The sequence below is a fragment of the Camelus bactrianus genome, chromosome 2, assembly GCF_048773025.1.
Source record: "Camelus bactrianus isolate YW-2024 breed Bactrian camel chromosome 2, ASM4877302v1, whole genome shotgun sequence".
Classification (NCBI taxonomy): Eukaryota; Metazoa; Chordata; class Mammalia; order Artiodactyla; family Camelidae; genus Camelus; species Camelus bactrianus.
Genome location: NC_133540.1, coordinates 101,878,015 through 101,895,153, shown reverse-complemented (window position 1 = coordinate 101,895,153; position 17,139 = coordinate 101,878,015). Strand labels below are relative to the sequence as shown.

The window sequence follows — 17,139 nt, the reverse complement described above, 5'->3', positions numbered from 1 at the left end:
CTTATTGTCAATGCTACTAGAACTGTACTAGTGATTTGCAATTAATTTACCAAAGCAATGCTATAAATCCAAAACATTTGGAGAGTTTTGCACTCAAATGCTTTTCAAAGATTTTTAAGGAAAAAAAGTTAAGTCAAGCCTGCAAGATACAGCTTTCTCAAATGTCTACTGTGCTAAGAATTTTTTGAGCCACATCTGGGTTTAGCAGCAGAGAGCTATCTGATTGATTAGCAATGTCTTTCAGGACCACACATTTGTCATACAGTTACTTTTTCTTTTCTAGAACTAGCCTCCAACCAGTTCCTTCCTGGTTCTCTAGCTAGATGCTGCTCAAGATTTAATGAGAGTATGAATCACCTAGGGGTCTTGCTAAAATGCACATTCTGATACAGCATGTCTGGAGTAGGACCTGAGATTCTGAATTTCTAAGAAGCTCCCAGGTGATGCCCATGCTGGCCCACAGAACTTCCAGGCCTCCTTTTCTAGCATTACAACAACTTCCTTTGCTCATCACCCAGCAATAGTATTACCTTTCTCCCTTTTTCTTATTGCTGGCCAGTAGCCACAGCTGTCAGGCCTTAATAACCACAGAATTTTAAAACTTTATCATAAAGGAGTCTACAACATTTTGTGATTTTCAATATTATATATATGTATATATATATAATAAAGTCTGATTTGTCATGCTTTAATTTTTTGTTTTTTTATTTTTATTTGTAATTTTTAACACTTTATTGTGGTATGGTTCCTGTACAGTAAACTACAGATATTTCAGATGTACACTTTGATGAATTTTGATAGATATATACACCAATGAAACCACCACCACAATCAAGATAGCTAACATTTCCATCAGTCCCCAAGAGGTCATGCTTTTAGTTAGAAGTTTCTCTCAACCCTGCTTCCCAAATCCTAGAATACAATGGTTAAGGTCCTTTAGATGACTTGGAAGCTCTACAAGATCCTAAACTCTCTACTAAATTATCAAATAAATAGTAGTCACTACAACTTTAGGATTTATTTTCCTTTATTGCAATCTAATTCTTAAATGGTATTCTGAACATGATGTACACAGTAATTCCCAGTTGCTCCTCAATAATGTAAATTGCCCAAAAGTGAGGGATCCTTGTTCACTTTTATAAAGAGTCTTACATAAAAGGAGCATATGTGAAAAAAAATCAGAAGGTACAGATTCTGACAAGTTTATTGGTTTCTATCTTTGCATATTATCCATTGTGAAAAATTCAAAGTGTGATGATTCTTTAGTCACAGTACCTTTGTGCCCTGCACCAAAGCACATTTTCCTTATGGAAGAATTTCCAGATGACTATTCCTCTTCTTCCAACTTACAGTTGCCTTTATCACATCACCGAAAGGATCATGAGGCATAACCTTATGCATAACCAGCTTTTCAGTCCTATGTAGAGTCTGTGGGCCCGCTTTCAGCTCCAGTCCCTTCAATGGCTGAGAATTCTGTGTCAATAAGTGGTTTTAGAAATTTCTCAACCTTGGTTAGTCTCTGCTTCAGTTTCTGCTGCATTGACTCATACTCGGCCAGGATGCGAGCAAACCTTGTCTGCAGGAGGTCTACTGACCCCTCCATTCGGGTGACCTTCTCTTCCAGATCTTTAGGATCACTTCCAGCATTTGCGATGTTTACATCCAGTAGACCATCTTTCATCAAAATTTGCTTCCCCTTCTCTTCCAGCATACATTTGGCATCTGGGTACTCAGTTAGAGCTTCCATGAGGTCATCTTTCGAGAGACAGAACAGATCTGAGTAGCCTATACTTTTAATATTGGCCGTTCTTCGATTGCCAGCTTTACTGCCTTTGATGTTTAGGATGCTAATCTCACCAAAGTAGCTGCCGTCACTCAATACCACAAACTGAGTGACTCCATCATCTGCCACCACGGCGAGTTTGCCTTCCTTGATGATATACATCTCTCGTCCAATATCCCCTTTCTTGCAAATATAATCTCCAGGACTGTAGACTTGAGGTTGTAATTTCAAGACCAACTCCACCAACAGACCGGCTTCACAGTCTGCAAAAATACGCACCTTTTTCAATGTGTCTAAGTGAACGTTGATGGCAATCTCTGCTCTTAGTTTATCGGGTAGATATTTCAAGACTTCTCTCTCATCCACTGTTTTTTTGTTGGTCCACAGGTAGTCAAACCATTTAATGACTCTCTTTTCCATGTCTTTGCTCACATTTCGAAAATGCATGTATTGCTTGATCGCATCAATTCTTGCCTGAAACTCCGCTCTGGCTGCATTCATGTTGGAAATCATAGAACCTATGTTACCAACAATGGTAGCAAAAATTAACACTCCGATTAGGAAATCAGCCACCACAAAGACATACTCGGAATCCCTCACAGGAGGTGGCGTTTCACCGATGGTGGTCAAAGTCAGTGTAGACCAGTAAAGGCTGTATACGTATTTTCTAGCCAAACGGCCGAAGTCAGGATCATTCACATCAGGATAGACCCACGTATCATTTCCAAACCCAATGGCTTTGGAGATAGAGAAGTACACACACGCATTCCAGTGGATGATGATGATGATATACATGACAAGGTTAGAAATCCTGAAGATGTTTGGGTAGTTTGTCCTGGTTTCTGTTCTCTGGAAGAACTCAAACATTCGAGAGATCCTTAACAGTCTGTTTAGTCTAATTTCAGGATAGTTCCACCCCAGCTTAAAATACAGCAGATCGGTTGGTATCACTGATAGAACATCAAGCTTAAATTGAAAATTTGATTTATATTTCTCTATGAGTTTAAGCTCTTCCTTCACCAGTAGCCCTTGCTCTAGGTAACCTAAAATAGAAAAAAAAAATAATAATTTAATGGGTTTTTTTTCTTTTTATGCCATTGTGAATTTTTCTAAAGTAACTCCCAATGAACTCCACTGAGTTCAAAACAAGAGTTCATTTCCAATCAACATTGCTTGTAGCAATGTGGTAAGATATGAGTACTTATCAACATAAGGCTGTGGAAAATATTCTTTTGCAGAAATAAAAAGTAACACTTTGTAACAGCAAAAGTGAGAGAGTATGTGCAATGTATATTACAAGGTATGTACACAAATCTCTCTAGATTCAGCATCTCACCCATGTAAAGCCATTCCCTTTATGAACAGTGTTCTTGGAAAGTTTTATGAACACCCTAGCACTGTGCCTAACTCCCTGTGCCACTCTCGTGTCAGAATCCTGGCCCCAACCTTGAAGCTTGAGGACCTCCTTGCTATTTGACAATTGTGCATATTCTTGCCTTGCCTCTTCGATGTGAAGCATCCATCCTTTGAGACTTCATTTTCATCTCTCCTTCTGGCTCCCCAGGCTTCCTTAGACATTGGGATCTTCCCTTCTCCTAAATTGCTACCACGAGCCTTGTGTATTAAACTCAGGATTTCAGTACTATGATATATTTCACTAGGGAAGGAATCTGCTTCTCTTCCTCTACTGGTTACCAGCTGTGAATAGAACAGAACTGAAGTATTGCTCCAGTGCACTGAGAGCAGAGAATGTCCCTATTTTACATAATGATTCTTAAAAGCCATACTCTGTGTACACAGATTACCTTTGCTTGTGGAGAGTAGTACAGACAAGGAGCTTATACCTACTTAACAAGAATATTTAAGTAGGAAGCTATCAGATCCTGCCCAGATTATTGGTCAATAATGCCTCACCATGGACCACAAAGTTGAATTAAGGATGTATATCCTGTTTCTTGTAAAATTTCTTGCACAGCTCAGCTGGATAAGATGACATTTTTCCCCATGCTTCTTCAAGGAATCTCTGTTAGGTAGCAATTACCCTTTCCCTACAGAGCTGGCAGAATATTTCTGTTCTCTCTATTCCTCCCGCCTGGCATAAACCCAGTGAACAGGATAACAGAGGAAAGCCATCAATCCGCATTCAGAAGGTTGCCTAGTAATGGCCTCCTGAATCAGCTGGAGTGGCCTAAGCCTGTGGGTGGGAATATGGTACTCTTGCCTTCAACGGTGCCTTTTCTTCTGAAACAAATTTTTGTTAGTTTATTTTGAAGAACACTTGAATTAAGAAATTTCAAATTATAGGGAGAGAGATAAAACCATGAAATTATGAAATATCCAAAACTGAACATATTTACCTGTCCTTGTTCGTACAAACATATCGAGAAGATAGACTAAATCTGACAAGTAATCAAAAATGAGCCAGTATTCCAGGTAATCAGACTGAAGTTCATCAAAACATGCTCTGTAAAAGAAAAGCTTGTATAAATAGGGTGAAATGGGACCATTTTCAGTAGAAGTCCTCTTTGTATCATTTTTATCATGGTGAGAAGTGTAGCATGCTCAGGTTGGAAGGGTCCATAGGGCCCATTTAATCAACTGTGACTTTCCCAAATCCTTTCCTGAGTGTGAGGGTTGGACTTAGTTTTCTCATACTTCTGAATTTCAGCATTCTTCCCATTATACTAGTCAACTTTGTAAAAACATCGAATGAGAATAAATGACCTCAAGCTAATGTCAAAATATTTGGGGTGATACACATTGATAACCAGGTTCATATTCACTATCTGTACCCCAAAATGCCTCAGGAAATCACGGTTGGCCCTGGATGGCTGAGATGTTTACTGTCTAAAAGACAGAAACCATAGATATCACTTGGGAAACACGTCTGACTCTGCACAACCTAGGATCCTTAATCTTTTTCCAGTCTTGGCAAAATGTTTCCTTGTAGCCAAAGAAAATAAAGTTTCTCCCAAAGTTCTAATTAAATGATTGAGCGATCAAACATTTAAAAGGATGCCCCGCCCCACACCTCCTCCCCATCCCAGTACTGGATTTCCAAGGATATTGGGAACCAAAGCACCTACTCCTGAACTTAGGGACACACATTGAGAATGACACAGCCTCCTCTCCAACCTGTGGTGGAGAAAGGAGGTACGTCCTGAAGAGCTCTAGGCCAGACTGCTAAGTCAGCTAACTTAGAAACTAGAAGTGGGTTGAGAGCCAGAAAAAAATACAGACACCTTGCAATAATCATAGTCCAGTTGTACATAACAGGTAAGGTGATGCAAAACAGCCAGTTGTAATATATGTTTCCCGAGGGATCAATAACCGTGACTTCCTTCTTCTCCCTAGCAGCAATTAGAAATAAAGGGAAGGTTACCAAGAAACAGGATTATTTTTGTTTCACGTATCAAATATGGTTATGCCCACCGCCCACAATTAATGAAACAGAAACAAGGTGAAGCTTACTCTACAGTGGGAAGATTAGCTTGGCATAAGTGCATCAGAAACTAGTGAGGGGTGGATAGTTAAATTACTAGTCTTACTACGTTAAACCATGCTTTAGAAATTTATTAAAGCCCTTGTTTTCCTGTGATGCTGCAGCTACTGAGAGGGAATAATAGCATAGATCAAGCCAAACTGGCTATTCCACAGACCCCTTCGGCAGGTTACTGGTGGTGGGAGAATGGTAGTTTTGCCACTACCCCTACTGGGTAACAAAACAATCAGGGACCGCACTGGGAGGGGGAACTGACTTCCTTCTCATCTGTATAGAGAGAAGAATATAACACAATCTAATAAAAAGTACTTGTTCTTAAGTGTGTATGAAGACTTGAGAGCGAAGAAGGCAAAAGAATGGAAGGAAGGAAGGGTCTATATGATCAAATGGACATTTTTTAAAAGTTTCTGGTATCCAGCTTATATTTTTAAGGACTTTTCCTTTTATACAATGTCAGCAAGTTCTAACAGGCACAAATAATGAAACCATTGTCTGGTAGTTTTCTTTGAGTAAGTTTAGAAAATAATTTTTTCTTTAATAACAAGTAAAAGATAGCTCTGAAAATATCACTCAGCCTTACCCTTGTGAAATTCTAACTCTCAGATGTTTGCTTTAAAAAGAATCTTTCAAATGGCTGGTATTTTGATAGCATTTAAACTGCCCTCAAAACTAGGCATGGCTTTTGCAATAAGACTACTTTACTTTGGAGTATTTGCCACACTGTGTTTATGACTCAAAAATGTTAGTGAAATTATTAAATTTTTATTTCAATTTTAAAAATTGATGTTAAGATCCTAGAAACCCAGTTTTCCTTGGATCTTAAACATGTCCCAGTGGTAAGTTTTTCTCACCAGTGCTTCAGGAAGGAAATTAACCATAACATTCAAAATTCTTGATGAGAAAACTAAGACTAAGGTTAACATTACTAATTTTAAGGAAAGTAGAAAAAATTAAATTCATATTTTATAACAATTTATTTAGTCTTTACACAGTACCTATTTACTATAAACTTGCAGGAAATTATCCCTGCATCCAAAACCCTTCACATATTTATTCCTAATTTCAATACCAATAAAAACAGTTACCCCTCTTTCTTATCTTTGCCTTTCTCCTCTTTCTTCTTCTTGTCTTTGTCCTTTTCTTTCTTCTTTTTCTTCTCTGAGTCCTTTTTATTTTCATTTTTATCATCTGGCTTGCTGAAAAAGTGAGAGCTATAGTTAGTAAAACACGAAAATGTTACGGGCAGAAAAAATGTGGGATAGTTCATTCCAAAGTCTTATTTACCTCTTCTTTTCCTTTTTCTTTTTCTTTTTTTCTTTTGGTTCTCTATAGAAAAAACAATACCTCTGTCACATAATCAAGTTACATTATGACTTCCATTCTTATTTACTTTCCTTCCCATTGGGTAAGAATTCTGCACTTTGCATTCAAAGACATGTCCCCCGTGCTCAGAGACCAGAAATCTGATCTCCTAATACAGAATTCTACAAAAAAAATGGATATGCACCCAGATAATAAAACAAATGAACAAAAATTCCTGGGAATTAGTGCATGTGGAAAATGGAGGTGGATAAAGGTATAAACTTGAAGGAAATTTAAGAAACAACAGTCTCTAGGAGTGCACTCTCAAAGTCTCAATGCATACCCAAAAATAGTTACTTAAAATTTAAGCTTCTTGAAGGAGGAGGCTATAACTCAGTGATGGAGTGCGTGCTTAGCATGCACAAGGTCCTGGGTTCAATCCCCAGTACCTCCATTAAAAAATAATATATATATATATATTTTTTAACCACCCCTACAAGAAGAGTTTAAGCTCCTTGATGTCACTTATATTCATACATGAGTAAGAGCTTTGAGAATGTCAAGAAAATGCCATCAGTTTTCTCTAGAGAAGTAATCCTGGCTGAAGCAGTTTTTTTATGAGACGTCAAAAAGCTCTGTGGTAACACAGTGGAATCCTAATTCTTAGAATCATTCACTGGATTTGAGGTCACTTTCTTCTATATACAGTTTCTTCTTGAGTAAAGAGTATGTAATTAGAGGCCTCTCCTCGCAGTTGGTTTTCCCTTTCAGCAGAAAAGTGGGTTCTGGAGTCAGACAGACCGACAGTCATAGTAGGTTGCCGTTGTTGGCTCAGTTGTCCTGGGAAAATGTATCATTCAGATATGAATGAATGGGCATCTCATTGTCACAGAGATAGCCAGAGAAGGCTGCTAAAGGGAAGCAGGTCTAAACCCAGGCCTCAAAGTATGGATAAGAGTTGGAGAGGTTAAGAAGAGAAAGGATGTTAAAGGGAGGGAAATTTGTAGGTGCAAATATACAAATGAACTCAGTCTGGGTAGCAATGGCCCAGCAGAAGTGGAGCACTGCTACTGAGGAGAAATAGGAGATAAAATTGACAAGGAGATGGGGCTTGGCACCTAAGGTTGTCATGTACAAATAGGAACAAAACATAAAGCTGGATCAGGTGGAATTAATTGCTAAGGGAGCACACTCCTATGATGCAGGATTTAACACCCCAGCATAGATCCTAGGAGGTGGTGCTGATGCACTTCTTGGATGGCTCTTAGAAGCTCAGAAAAGGTGATGGCTCACACTAAGTGAAATAGAAATTACAAAATGCCATGGCAGATGGTGGAGGAAGGTGTTAGAAAGAGAAGTGGTATACTTAACTGGGTATATTAAGGAAAACAGCCCACCAACTGATTACGTTCCCTAAGAGGGCTCAGAGGTACAAAGCAATAAGGAATGTGCAGGTGAGAGGGACACCAGAAGCTCAGTGGTGTTGTCCTCTGTGGACCAGGGCTGATAGTGAGAGATGCTAAACTGAATACAGAGCTAGATTCCCTGTGAGCAACAGACAACAGGATCTAGAAATCACAGAGACCAATGACAGTGCTTACCCATCAGAAGAGAAATGGGTCTGATAATTATAGTTAGCGTAAGGTGAGCACAGTAGCCAGGGTCTTAACCCACACAGAGCTACGGAAGAGGATAATAGGCACTGCATTCCTAGATAGATGGGCATCCCGTTGGCTTGTTAGGGTACTGTTTAACATATATAATTTTTTTAAAAAAATCAGGAATGGATGATCAGGAGATTGATGGCAACTTACCCCAGTAAAAAGTCACAACTCCTTAAATAGTTCCTAAACCTGAGCTAGTTCTCAGAAACGACACTATTGACTGAAGGAGAAGCCAGGCCCCCATAAAGAAGGACTCTGCAACACTGTGACAAGTATATTCAGTAATAGTTTCCCGTCTTTCCTCCAAAGAAAAACCAACGTTCATTTACTTAGGTAACTGTCTCCTGGGGAAAAAAGATTCCCTAGATACAATAAACATTATTTGGCATAGGACCCAAGTCAATATTGAGACCCAGGGATTGAAGCTTCATCATGCCCTCCATTAAAATGGGGGACTTAAGGGTGGCTTGGTAGTAATAGAATCCTGTATGATACATGACTTATGAGGCCTCCACACGGTCTAAGGACACCCCCGCCTTGTGGTCACTTTTCCAGTTCCCCAATGTAGACATTTTTGTAGACATTTTTGGTCCTCGGTAGAACCCTCATCTCCTCTAGTCCCTTGGCTTGTGGAGTAAGAGCTCACATAGTGGGGGGAGGACCAAATGGAAGCTGTACAGCTGCCTCCTACCTGCTGGCAAAAACTATATTGCATCCTGGACAGGAAAGGAAATGCAATCCTTAAAGACCTAATGCATGCAGGGGTGGTGGTTCCCCATCACATCCCCATTTAATTCAATATCTGGCCCCTATTAAAACCAAATGATCTTGGCGGATGGCAGGAGACTACTGCAAAATCAAACAAATAGTAGCCCCAACTGCAGTCGCTGTGGCAGATGTGAAAGACAACACTCACCCAATCAATACCATATTCCTAAGGTTCTGGGTCAGTCATGGTGAATGTGTTATTTTTCATCACTATCAGGGAAGAGGATCAGAAACAGTTCATATTCACACGGGGTGGAAAACAGTACGTATTTGCAATATTTTCCAGGGCTATGTTAACTCTCTGCCTACTGTCATGACATAATTTAGGGGGACCTGGACCATCTGGACCTTCCTCAAGGTATCACATTGGTCTGCTATACCTCTATCAATGACATCATGTTGGTTGGGCCCTGAAAGAGGATTATCTAACCATGGGACAGGAAGTAGTGAGCTGGATTCTGTCAGAACTAACAAGTCATAAGGTTGTATAGCAATCTTTCCTATGATGAAGAGGTCTGTCTGGGACTGGGTACGTGGCTTGGCACCCTGTCCCCAAGTCATTTACCTCTGTTACATCAAAACTATTCCTCACCTGCCCACCATGGCCATATATGGGGTTTGTAGGAGCAGCTGATGGAACATGATCTGCAGATAGACCGGCTTGGCATGTGGATGCAAGCCAAAATGAGCTGTTGTCTACAATACAGCCCTGCTTGGAAGTGGCCTTAAAAGGCAGTGAGGTTAATCTTACCAATGGCACAGTTTCAAGCAGTGCCCAGTTATCCTCATTGTATGGAAAAATAAATGGCCCAAATTAAGAATATACAAGAACTCATGGGTAGCCACAATGCCTTGGCTGGTTGGTCAGGGACCTGATGAAAAAATATTGAAAGATCAGGAAAAATGGTTCTGGAGAATAAGCAGACCAAATGGACTTGTGAGCATGAGCACAAGGTTTAAAAACCTTTGTATCCTATGTTAATGCCCATCAAATAGCATATGCCACGGAGGAGCAAAACAACAACAACCAAGTGGACAGAATGGCTCCAGCATCTGACAAAGCCAGCCTCTGTCACTGGCATCCCCAGTGCCAGCACAGTGTGGATATGAAAGGGGCAATGATGGTGGCAGTGGTGGAGGCTATCTATGTACAGGCCCAACACATGAGATCCCATTCACGCTGGTGACTAGGTATGACTCTGAATCAGCACCATTGCCTGAGGAAAGCAATCAGTCACTTGACGGCAAGTTAATTACACCGTGGAAGAGGCATCAAGTAACCTGGGTTTGAATCAATACATATTATGGATACTAATTTGGCTTTGACCAGTGCCACTATCCAGTGTTGGTTGCTGCCAGTTCACAGTTTCCCTCTCTCTTGTCTTCCCTGGGCTGAAGGAGGCCACCATGCTCAAAGTTATGCCCCCTCTCCTAGGGGCAGCCCTCATCCAATGACTGTGCATGGGTACAAAGACCCAGTCCTATTGCCTAATTCTGGGACAACGCGGAAGGGCCATCCCTGCTCCAGAGCTTCCCATGGGATCACAGGGCATGTCAACTCTATTCTCTGAAGTTAAACTTCTCCGTCTGCCCAGTCTTACCCCCCTAACTCCCTTCTAGGTATTGTTTTTGACAGAACTCTCAATAATCATCTGCATACAAACCTCCATCTCAAAGACGGTCCCCTGGGGAACTTGACCTAAGACACATGGGCTCAGAATGGGAAGAATTAAAAATGATATTTCATTTATTTTATCAGCCGCCCTAGCTCTAACCACAAGGAGGGGCAATTGCATGTATGCTATAGACATGGTTTTTCTACACATATTCAGATATATACATACATATATACATACCACCTTTAACATGGGTAGCCATACTTTTCAGAGATAAATAACCAAATGACAAAACAATAGAATATCTTCGCCACTGTGTAGATTCAGATGTGCTTCTACCTTTTTACGGGTTTTCTTCAAAAACAAAGTTTGGTTTTCAATTGTCGATGTACTTACTGCTCCTTATTGCTGCTGTTGTTAACATTGAAAAGTGCAATGGCTCCAGGCAGGTACTGTTCCCTGGGAAATGAAAAAGGACAGTGAAATCATCATAGTCACCATGTGTCCAATGTCCATGGTAAGAAACAGTCTTAAAGAACAAATTCTTTTCAGTTTCTACCCATTACCAACTAGTGCCTAGGCAATTTTTTAAAACATAGAGCCTCTGTGAAGCTTGAGTTGCTGAATATCAGTGCCATGAACCAAAGTAATTAGTAGATGCCCATTAATCAATGCTCACAATACATCACATTAACATCTTCCATGCCCTGAGTGAGTCATCTTGGATGTGGCTAACTCCCAGCAAAAGATCTAAGACTTAGAAGAGAAAAAAGACAAACGAAAACAGTGGGAAAGCTGAAGGTGGTCAGTGGGAAAAGAAACAGGAGAGGAAAAAAAAAAAAAAAAAAAGAGGGAGAAAACCAAAGAAAAAGTAAGTATGTTTGATTGGATAGGAACCCCTGATCCACACCAACTCCTTCCGCACCCTCAGAGTCACATAGCTGAAGGTTCCATGAGTGCTTCATTTCCTACTGAGGATTTTTAGCCTTTTTCTTCTAGTTGCTCACTCTGGTGCTCTACTTCCCTGAAAGCAGGGTCGAACACAATAGAGCATTTTAGAGAATGACCACTAACCCCTCTCACTTACAGTTGCTTGGAAGAAGAATCAGAAGGGAAGAGGAAATCAGAAAGGACTGAGGCATGAGGTTTCTTACAGGACAGACACAGGTCTCAGGGAAAATGATCAGCAAGAACGTTTATGACTTGGAGCCCCACAGACATGAGTTACCATTAGTTTCCCAAGAGAGAAAAAGGGTAAGAAGCAGAAGAAGCAATTTACTCCTGCGATCCTGCCGAGTGGCTTTGCCAAACCCACTAAGTGGAGGAGTAGAACACCATCTCTTCATCTAAATAATAGTGTAAAAACAGATATGGAGGGGGAGGTCACATTGCTTACCTCTGTGACAGTTGTCCTCTCCTGTGCATATTACTTCTAAAGGAATCCCTTGCATGGGGGATTTCACTCTCTGAGTCTTCAAATATAGAGGCACTGTCATCATCATCAGAAAAGGAACTACAGTCCAACAGGAGGCAGAGATGATTTAGATTAATGTCTTAAATACTTGTTGGGGAATAACATTTCTCATTAGGGGGACTACTGCCTCATCTCTTCTCCTTCCCTCTCAAATGAACACAGACAACAATTTTTAATGAGAATGAAATGAGAACTGTGCAGAATACATAGAATTAGATAGAGTATATGCATGATCCAGTAAAATACATATAATTAAGAAACTACTTTCAAAGTCTTTCATATTTCTATTGTTTGATGCATTGATCGATGTTAATATTTATTCAATAGAAAGTATGATATCTATACTTTAGGTCATATTATACAGTTTTCTGAACTAACTTGCAATAACATTTCCTTCCATTAAAAATAAATTCAACCACATTTACACAAGTTCTATTCATTTATAGGGTAACCACTTTAAATTACGCTTTTAAAACATGTTAGCATTTCAGACTCTATTTTTTTTCACACTTCTCTATGGCAATGTTATCCCTTCAGATGTGAAATGTCCCATGAGGAAAGGTCTTGCCAGTGACTCAGGAAATAATTGGCATAAGTGCTTCTAAAGAATGACCACAACAATATCTTACATTCATTTGTTAGAAAAGTTATGCTCTTCAAAAGTATACATAAATTCACTTAATTACAAAGTTCAAGGTTTCAAATTAAAAGTTAAACTGATGCAATAGCATACCCAGCACCAAAAAAAAAAAAAAAAAAAAAGGAATTAAACCAAAATTCAGCCTAGTTAAATTTAAGAACTGTGTAAAAATACATAGAAAAATGCTTGCATTTACCTGCATGCTCCATTTTCCATCCTTCTTATTTCCTTTTCAATATCTGGTACAATCATATTGGGAATATTTACAAAAGAGTGCCATGTGTTGATAATATTTTTCTTCATGGTTAGTTTGATATCTGGAGAGAAAAAAAGTCTTGTAAGTAGGAAAACTTACTATATATTTACTATGTAATCAAAAGTTTCACTCTACCATTCTTCTAAGGCCTTAATAACAATCTTATTCCTGGTTTTATGTAGGAATTTTTTTTAATAGAATACAGTCACGATCTAAGCCTTTATTACCACTAGCCAGGTTTTTGTATACTTTTTTAATATTCAAGAATGTACCAGAAGTGCAGAGCTCTTTTTCTTTTTTTCAATCTGGATTTACCCCAGCTTTGAAAATTTAGGCAATGTAGGTGTAGAACAAAACTGTAGGGACCTTACCTTCATATAAACAATTAAGGAACCAAAAAAAAGCAGTAAAATAAAATACCAAAATGCGTGTGATCAGTTGAATTACTACAGGCATCCAGAAAAAAAAAAAGAGGGTCTTGAGTGGTATTCAAACTTTGGAGTGAATAAAGATGAAACTGATCCACTTTTTAGCAAGTCCCATAAATTATTCTGATACATATAGTGCTCAGCTTCCCACACAACCAGTTCAGGGATCAGGAAAATGCCAAGAACCAACAGATCCTGATCTCCAAGTCCCACCCAGCAGCACGTTCAAGCCCGGGTTCACACAGGTGAATGAGGCACAGGCACACCCGCTCGTCCTCTTCTTTCCCCAGGCTCTGCCAGCGCCGAGGGACAATGCCCCTGCGCTCTTGACTACCACAAGTTCTTCACTTGGTCTCTGCTGTGCTGCAGTGATATGGCCTGGAACTTTGAGAAGTTCCCGGTGGGCCCGGACAGTGTGCCTGTGCACAGGTACAGCCACTGCTTTCTGACCATGGACATGGAGCTGGACATTGATGCCCTGCTGTCCCCAGGGCCCAGTTGTGCCTAGGGCATGCCCCCTCCTACCACTGCACCCCCACCCCTACCAGTCACACCACTGCCCTCTAGGGATTTCATCACCATGATGTTTCCTCTAAACTTGCATGGAGGAAAGACTTGACGTCCAGGAAACTCCACCTAGATGGGCACTAAGTGTCCATATCAGCACCCCCTCTCCCAGACCAAGGCTCCCCACTAATAAAGTGCAGGTGTCAGCAGGAAAACAAAAGGAAACTGAGGACAAAAAATTGTTGCCTGCCCTTCTGTTAAACAACAAATGAATGTTGCCCGCCATCAAGCCATTAGCCACTGCAGCCACCAGGGTAGGTGGTTCCAAGGGTAGGAAAAATAGGATAATGGCCCTAGATAGTTAAGATGTTATCAAAGGAATAATTTCAATGACCCAAACTGTTGACTCTTCCCATACACAGAAAAGCACTAAAATCATTAACTAGAGATGTCTGGTTTTTGTGATTAGTAGTAATCTTTTGATGTTCAACTACATGATTTTTTTCATCAAAAACCCCTATGTATCCTGGTTCCTCATTTACCTCTTTGGATCAGTCCCTCAGAGCTATCTGAGAGGCTGCCTTCCTGGGCTACAATCTTCAGTAATGTCCCTGAATAAAATATAATTCTCACCTTTTAGGTTGTCTTTTTTTTTCAGTCAACAAAACAAAAGCCCAGTATGTGTTCATGGGCTCCAAGAACACTGCCAATGTTTATCAGCTCTTATATTGAAGGTCACTTGCCATGGGTCCCTCTGATGAAGACCCAAAGAAGGTCAACATGCTGAGAGGATGACCTGGGGTGCTAGACAACTTCAATAGGTCCCATACTTCCACCTTATCCTCCATGGCCACTCATTCATCCATCCCTCCCCTCCCCCTACAACACACACACCTAGCTTGCACTCCCAGCTTTTATTTTATGCCTTGGAGATTTTTCCTCTGTTATTTTTCTATCCCTGATCTCTGGGTTTTGGCAGGAAGCTTGTCTATGTCATGAATAAAATAGAAAAGCAAAAACAAAAAAAACAAAAAAAAAAAAAAAAGAGAGAAAAAGAATGTAAGAAGTCATTTGAGGTGGGGAAATGTATAAAACACACTTTGTTCTGTAAAATGTTAAATCTTCGTGAGGATAGCAATAAATAGTGCTCTTTATTTCACCCTAGCATTCAAACAGCTGATGGAAATAATAGCCAGTAGTCAATAAATAGTAAACAGAATTTTTGTGATGTTTGTTAATAAAAGTGTGCATATATTTTAAAATATAATTAAAGTACTTTTTAAAGAAACAACCACTTTTTGAGAAGAGAATTGTTTCAATGACCTCTTTTCAGAATCAGACTGGAATTCTGGTTATATTTACAGCATGCTGACTTACTATTGTCATCAATGACCACTCTTTCTGAGAGACCTCATGCCTTATGACCAGGAAAAGGAGAAAATATGATTATTCTAGCCATTATAACATAGAAAAATTATGTGAGTAACATTACACAAGGACAGATGACAGTATTATCCAATATGTCAGATAGAACCAAGTCTGGGCTTTGCTTGGATCTGAAGGAAAAAAAAATCACTTTCTTGTCCCATAATTTCTTGTTGGTCTAAGTGTTCCACACAGGAAAAAACTTTCTTTATATCACACAATCACCTTCTTAATACATAATCATTCTAGGAAAAAACCAGAAAGTATAAATAGAAAAATAAAGATACTCAAAATTCCACTCCAGACTTTATAACTATTTACCAACATATTTTCCCCACTGCTTCTATGGTTTCCTTTCTCATATTTAAATTTTAATCTATTTCGAATTTATCTTGGTGTAAGATGTGAAATAGGGATTTAACTTTAGATTTTCTAAATGGCTAGTCAATATTCTAAATAACACTAAATCAATAACCAATAATCTGTCTTTTCCCTACTGATTTGAAATGCCATCATCCGAAACTTGCTTTATCAACCAGAAGGATTTTGATGGAGTTTGCATTAAAATTATAGAATAAATTGGGAAATTATTTTCCTTTATGTTTTTGAAAAAGCTTCTACATATAGATCCTACATGCTTATTAATCCCTAGATGCTTTGTATTTTCATTTCTATTGTCATTAGGATAGTTTTCCCTTGATATATTTTAACTCATTGCTTTTGCTATTTCATAAAATTATTTTTCTTTATTTTGAAACCAGCCACCTTAAGTAACCTTTACAAAAATTATTTCTAATAGTTTTTCTGTTAAACAATTTCTGTTTTCAGTAATACAGTCAGAGTACTTACACAAATTCTTTCCTTTTCTTTTTTAAAGCGGTATCTAGCTTTGATGTCTAGTTACATTGACTAAAACTTCCAGAACATAATAAATAACAGTCTTAATATTGTAATATCAAAACTGTCTTTAGAGATACCTAGTGTGGTTCTTGGCTCTGAGAGTGTTTTTAGAGTTTCACTCTTAAGCATAATGCTGCTGTTTGCTCAAGAGAGATGTTTGATTCTGTTCAATAAATCTCCATTTATTCCTATTTTACTATTTTAAAAAATTAGAAATTGAAATGAATGTTGATTTTTATTGAGGCTCTCTCACTTTTATAGAAATAATCATATTCTTCCTTAAAATTTTTCCTTTTTTTAATTTAAGTATAGTTTAGTTTCAGATACACAGCAAAGTGATTGTTATACATATATTTTTTTTTCTTTCAGATTCTTTTCCATTATGGGTTATTATAAGATATTAAATATAGTTTCCTGTGCTATACTTTGTTGTTTATATATTTTATATATAGTATTGTTTATCTGTTTATCCAAACTCCTAATTTATCCCTCCCCCCACTTTCCCCTTTGGTAATTGTAAGTTTGTTTTTTATGTCTGTGAGTATATTTCTGGTTGGTAAATAAGTTCATTTGTATCATTTTTTTAGATTCCACATATAAGTGATATCATATGATATTTGTCTTTGTTTGGCTTACTTCATTTAGTATGATAATCTCTAGGTCCATTCATGTTGCTGCAGATGGCATTATTTCATTCTTTCATATGGCTGAACAATATTCCGTTGCGTATATGTCACATCTTCTTTATCTAGTCATCTGTGGATGGATATTCAGGTTGCTTCCATGTCTTGGCTACTGCAAATAGTGCTACTATAAACATTGGTGTGCATGAACCTTTTTTAATTAGAGATTTTGTCTTTTCTAGATATATGTC

General features: G+C 38.7%; 1 protein-coding gene across 1 annotated transcript; it reads right to left on the bottom strand.

Moving 5' to 3' along the window:
• Window positions 1-1,004: 1,004 nt before the first annotated feature.
• On the bottom strand, window positions 1,005-13,062 carry CNGA1 (cyclic nucleotide gated channel subunit alpha 1). The gene is made up of 8 exons (XM_010962592.3): window positions 12,946-13,062; window positions 12,032-12,148; window positions 11,032-11,094; window positions 6,570-6,611; window positions 6,371-6,481; window positions 5,026-5,133; window positions 4,141-4,247; window positions 1,005-2,826 (listed from the first exon to the last, which is right to left on the bottom strand). The coding sequence occupies exons 1-8, from the start codon at window positions 13,050-13,052 to the stop codon at window positions 1,418-1,420; spliced, it is 2,064 nt and encodes a 687-aa protein (XP_010960894.2). The 5' UTR covers window positions 13,053-13,062; the 3' UTR covers window positions 1,005-1,417.
• Between the last annotated feature and the right edge of the window lie 4,077 nt (window positions 13,063-17,139).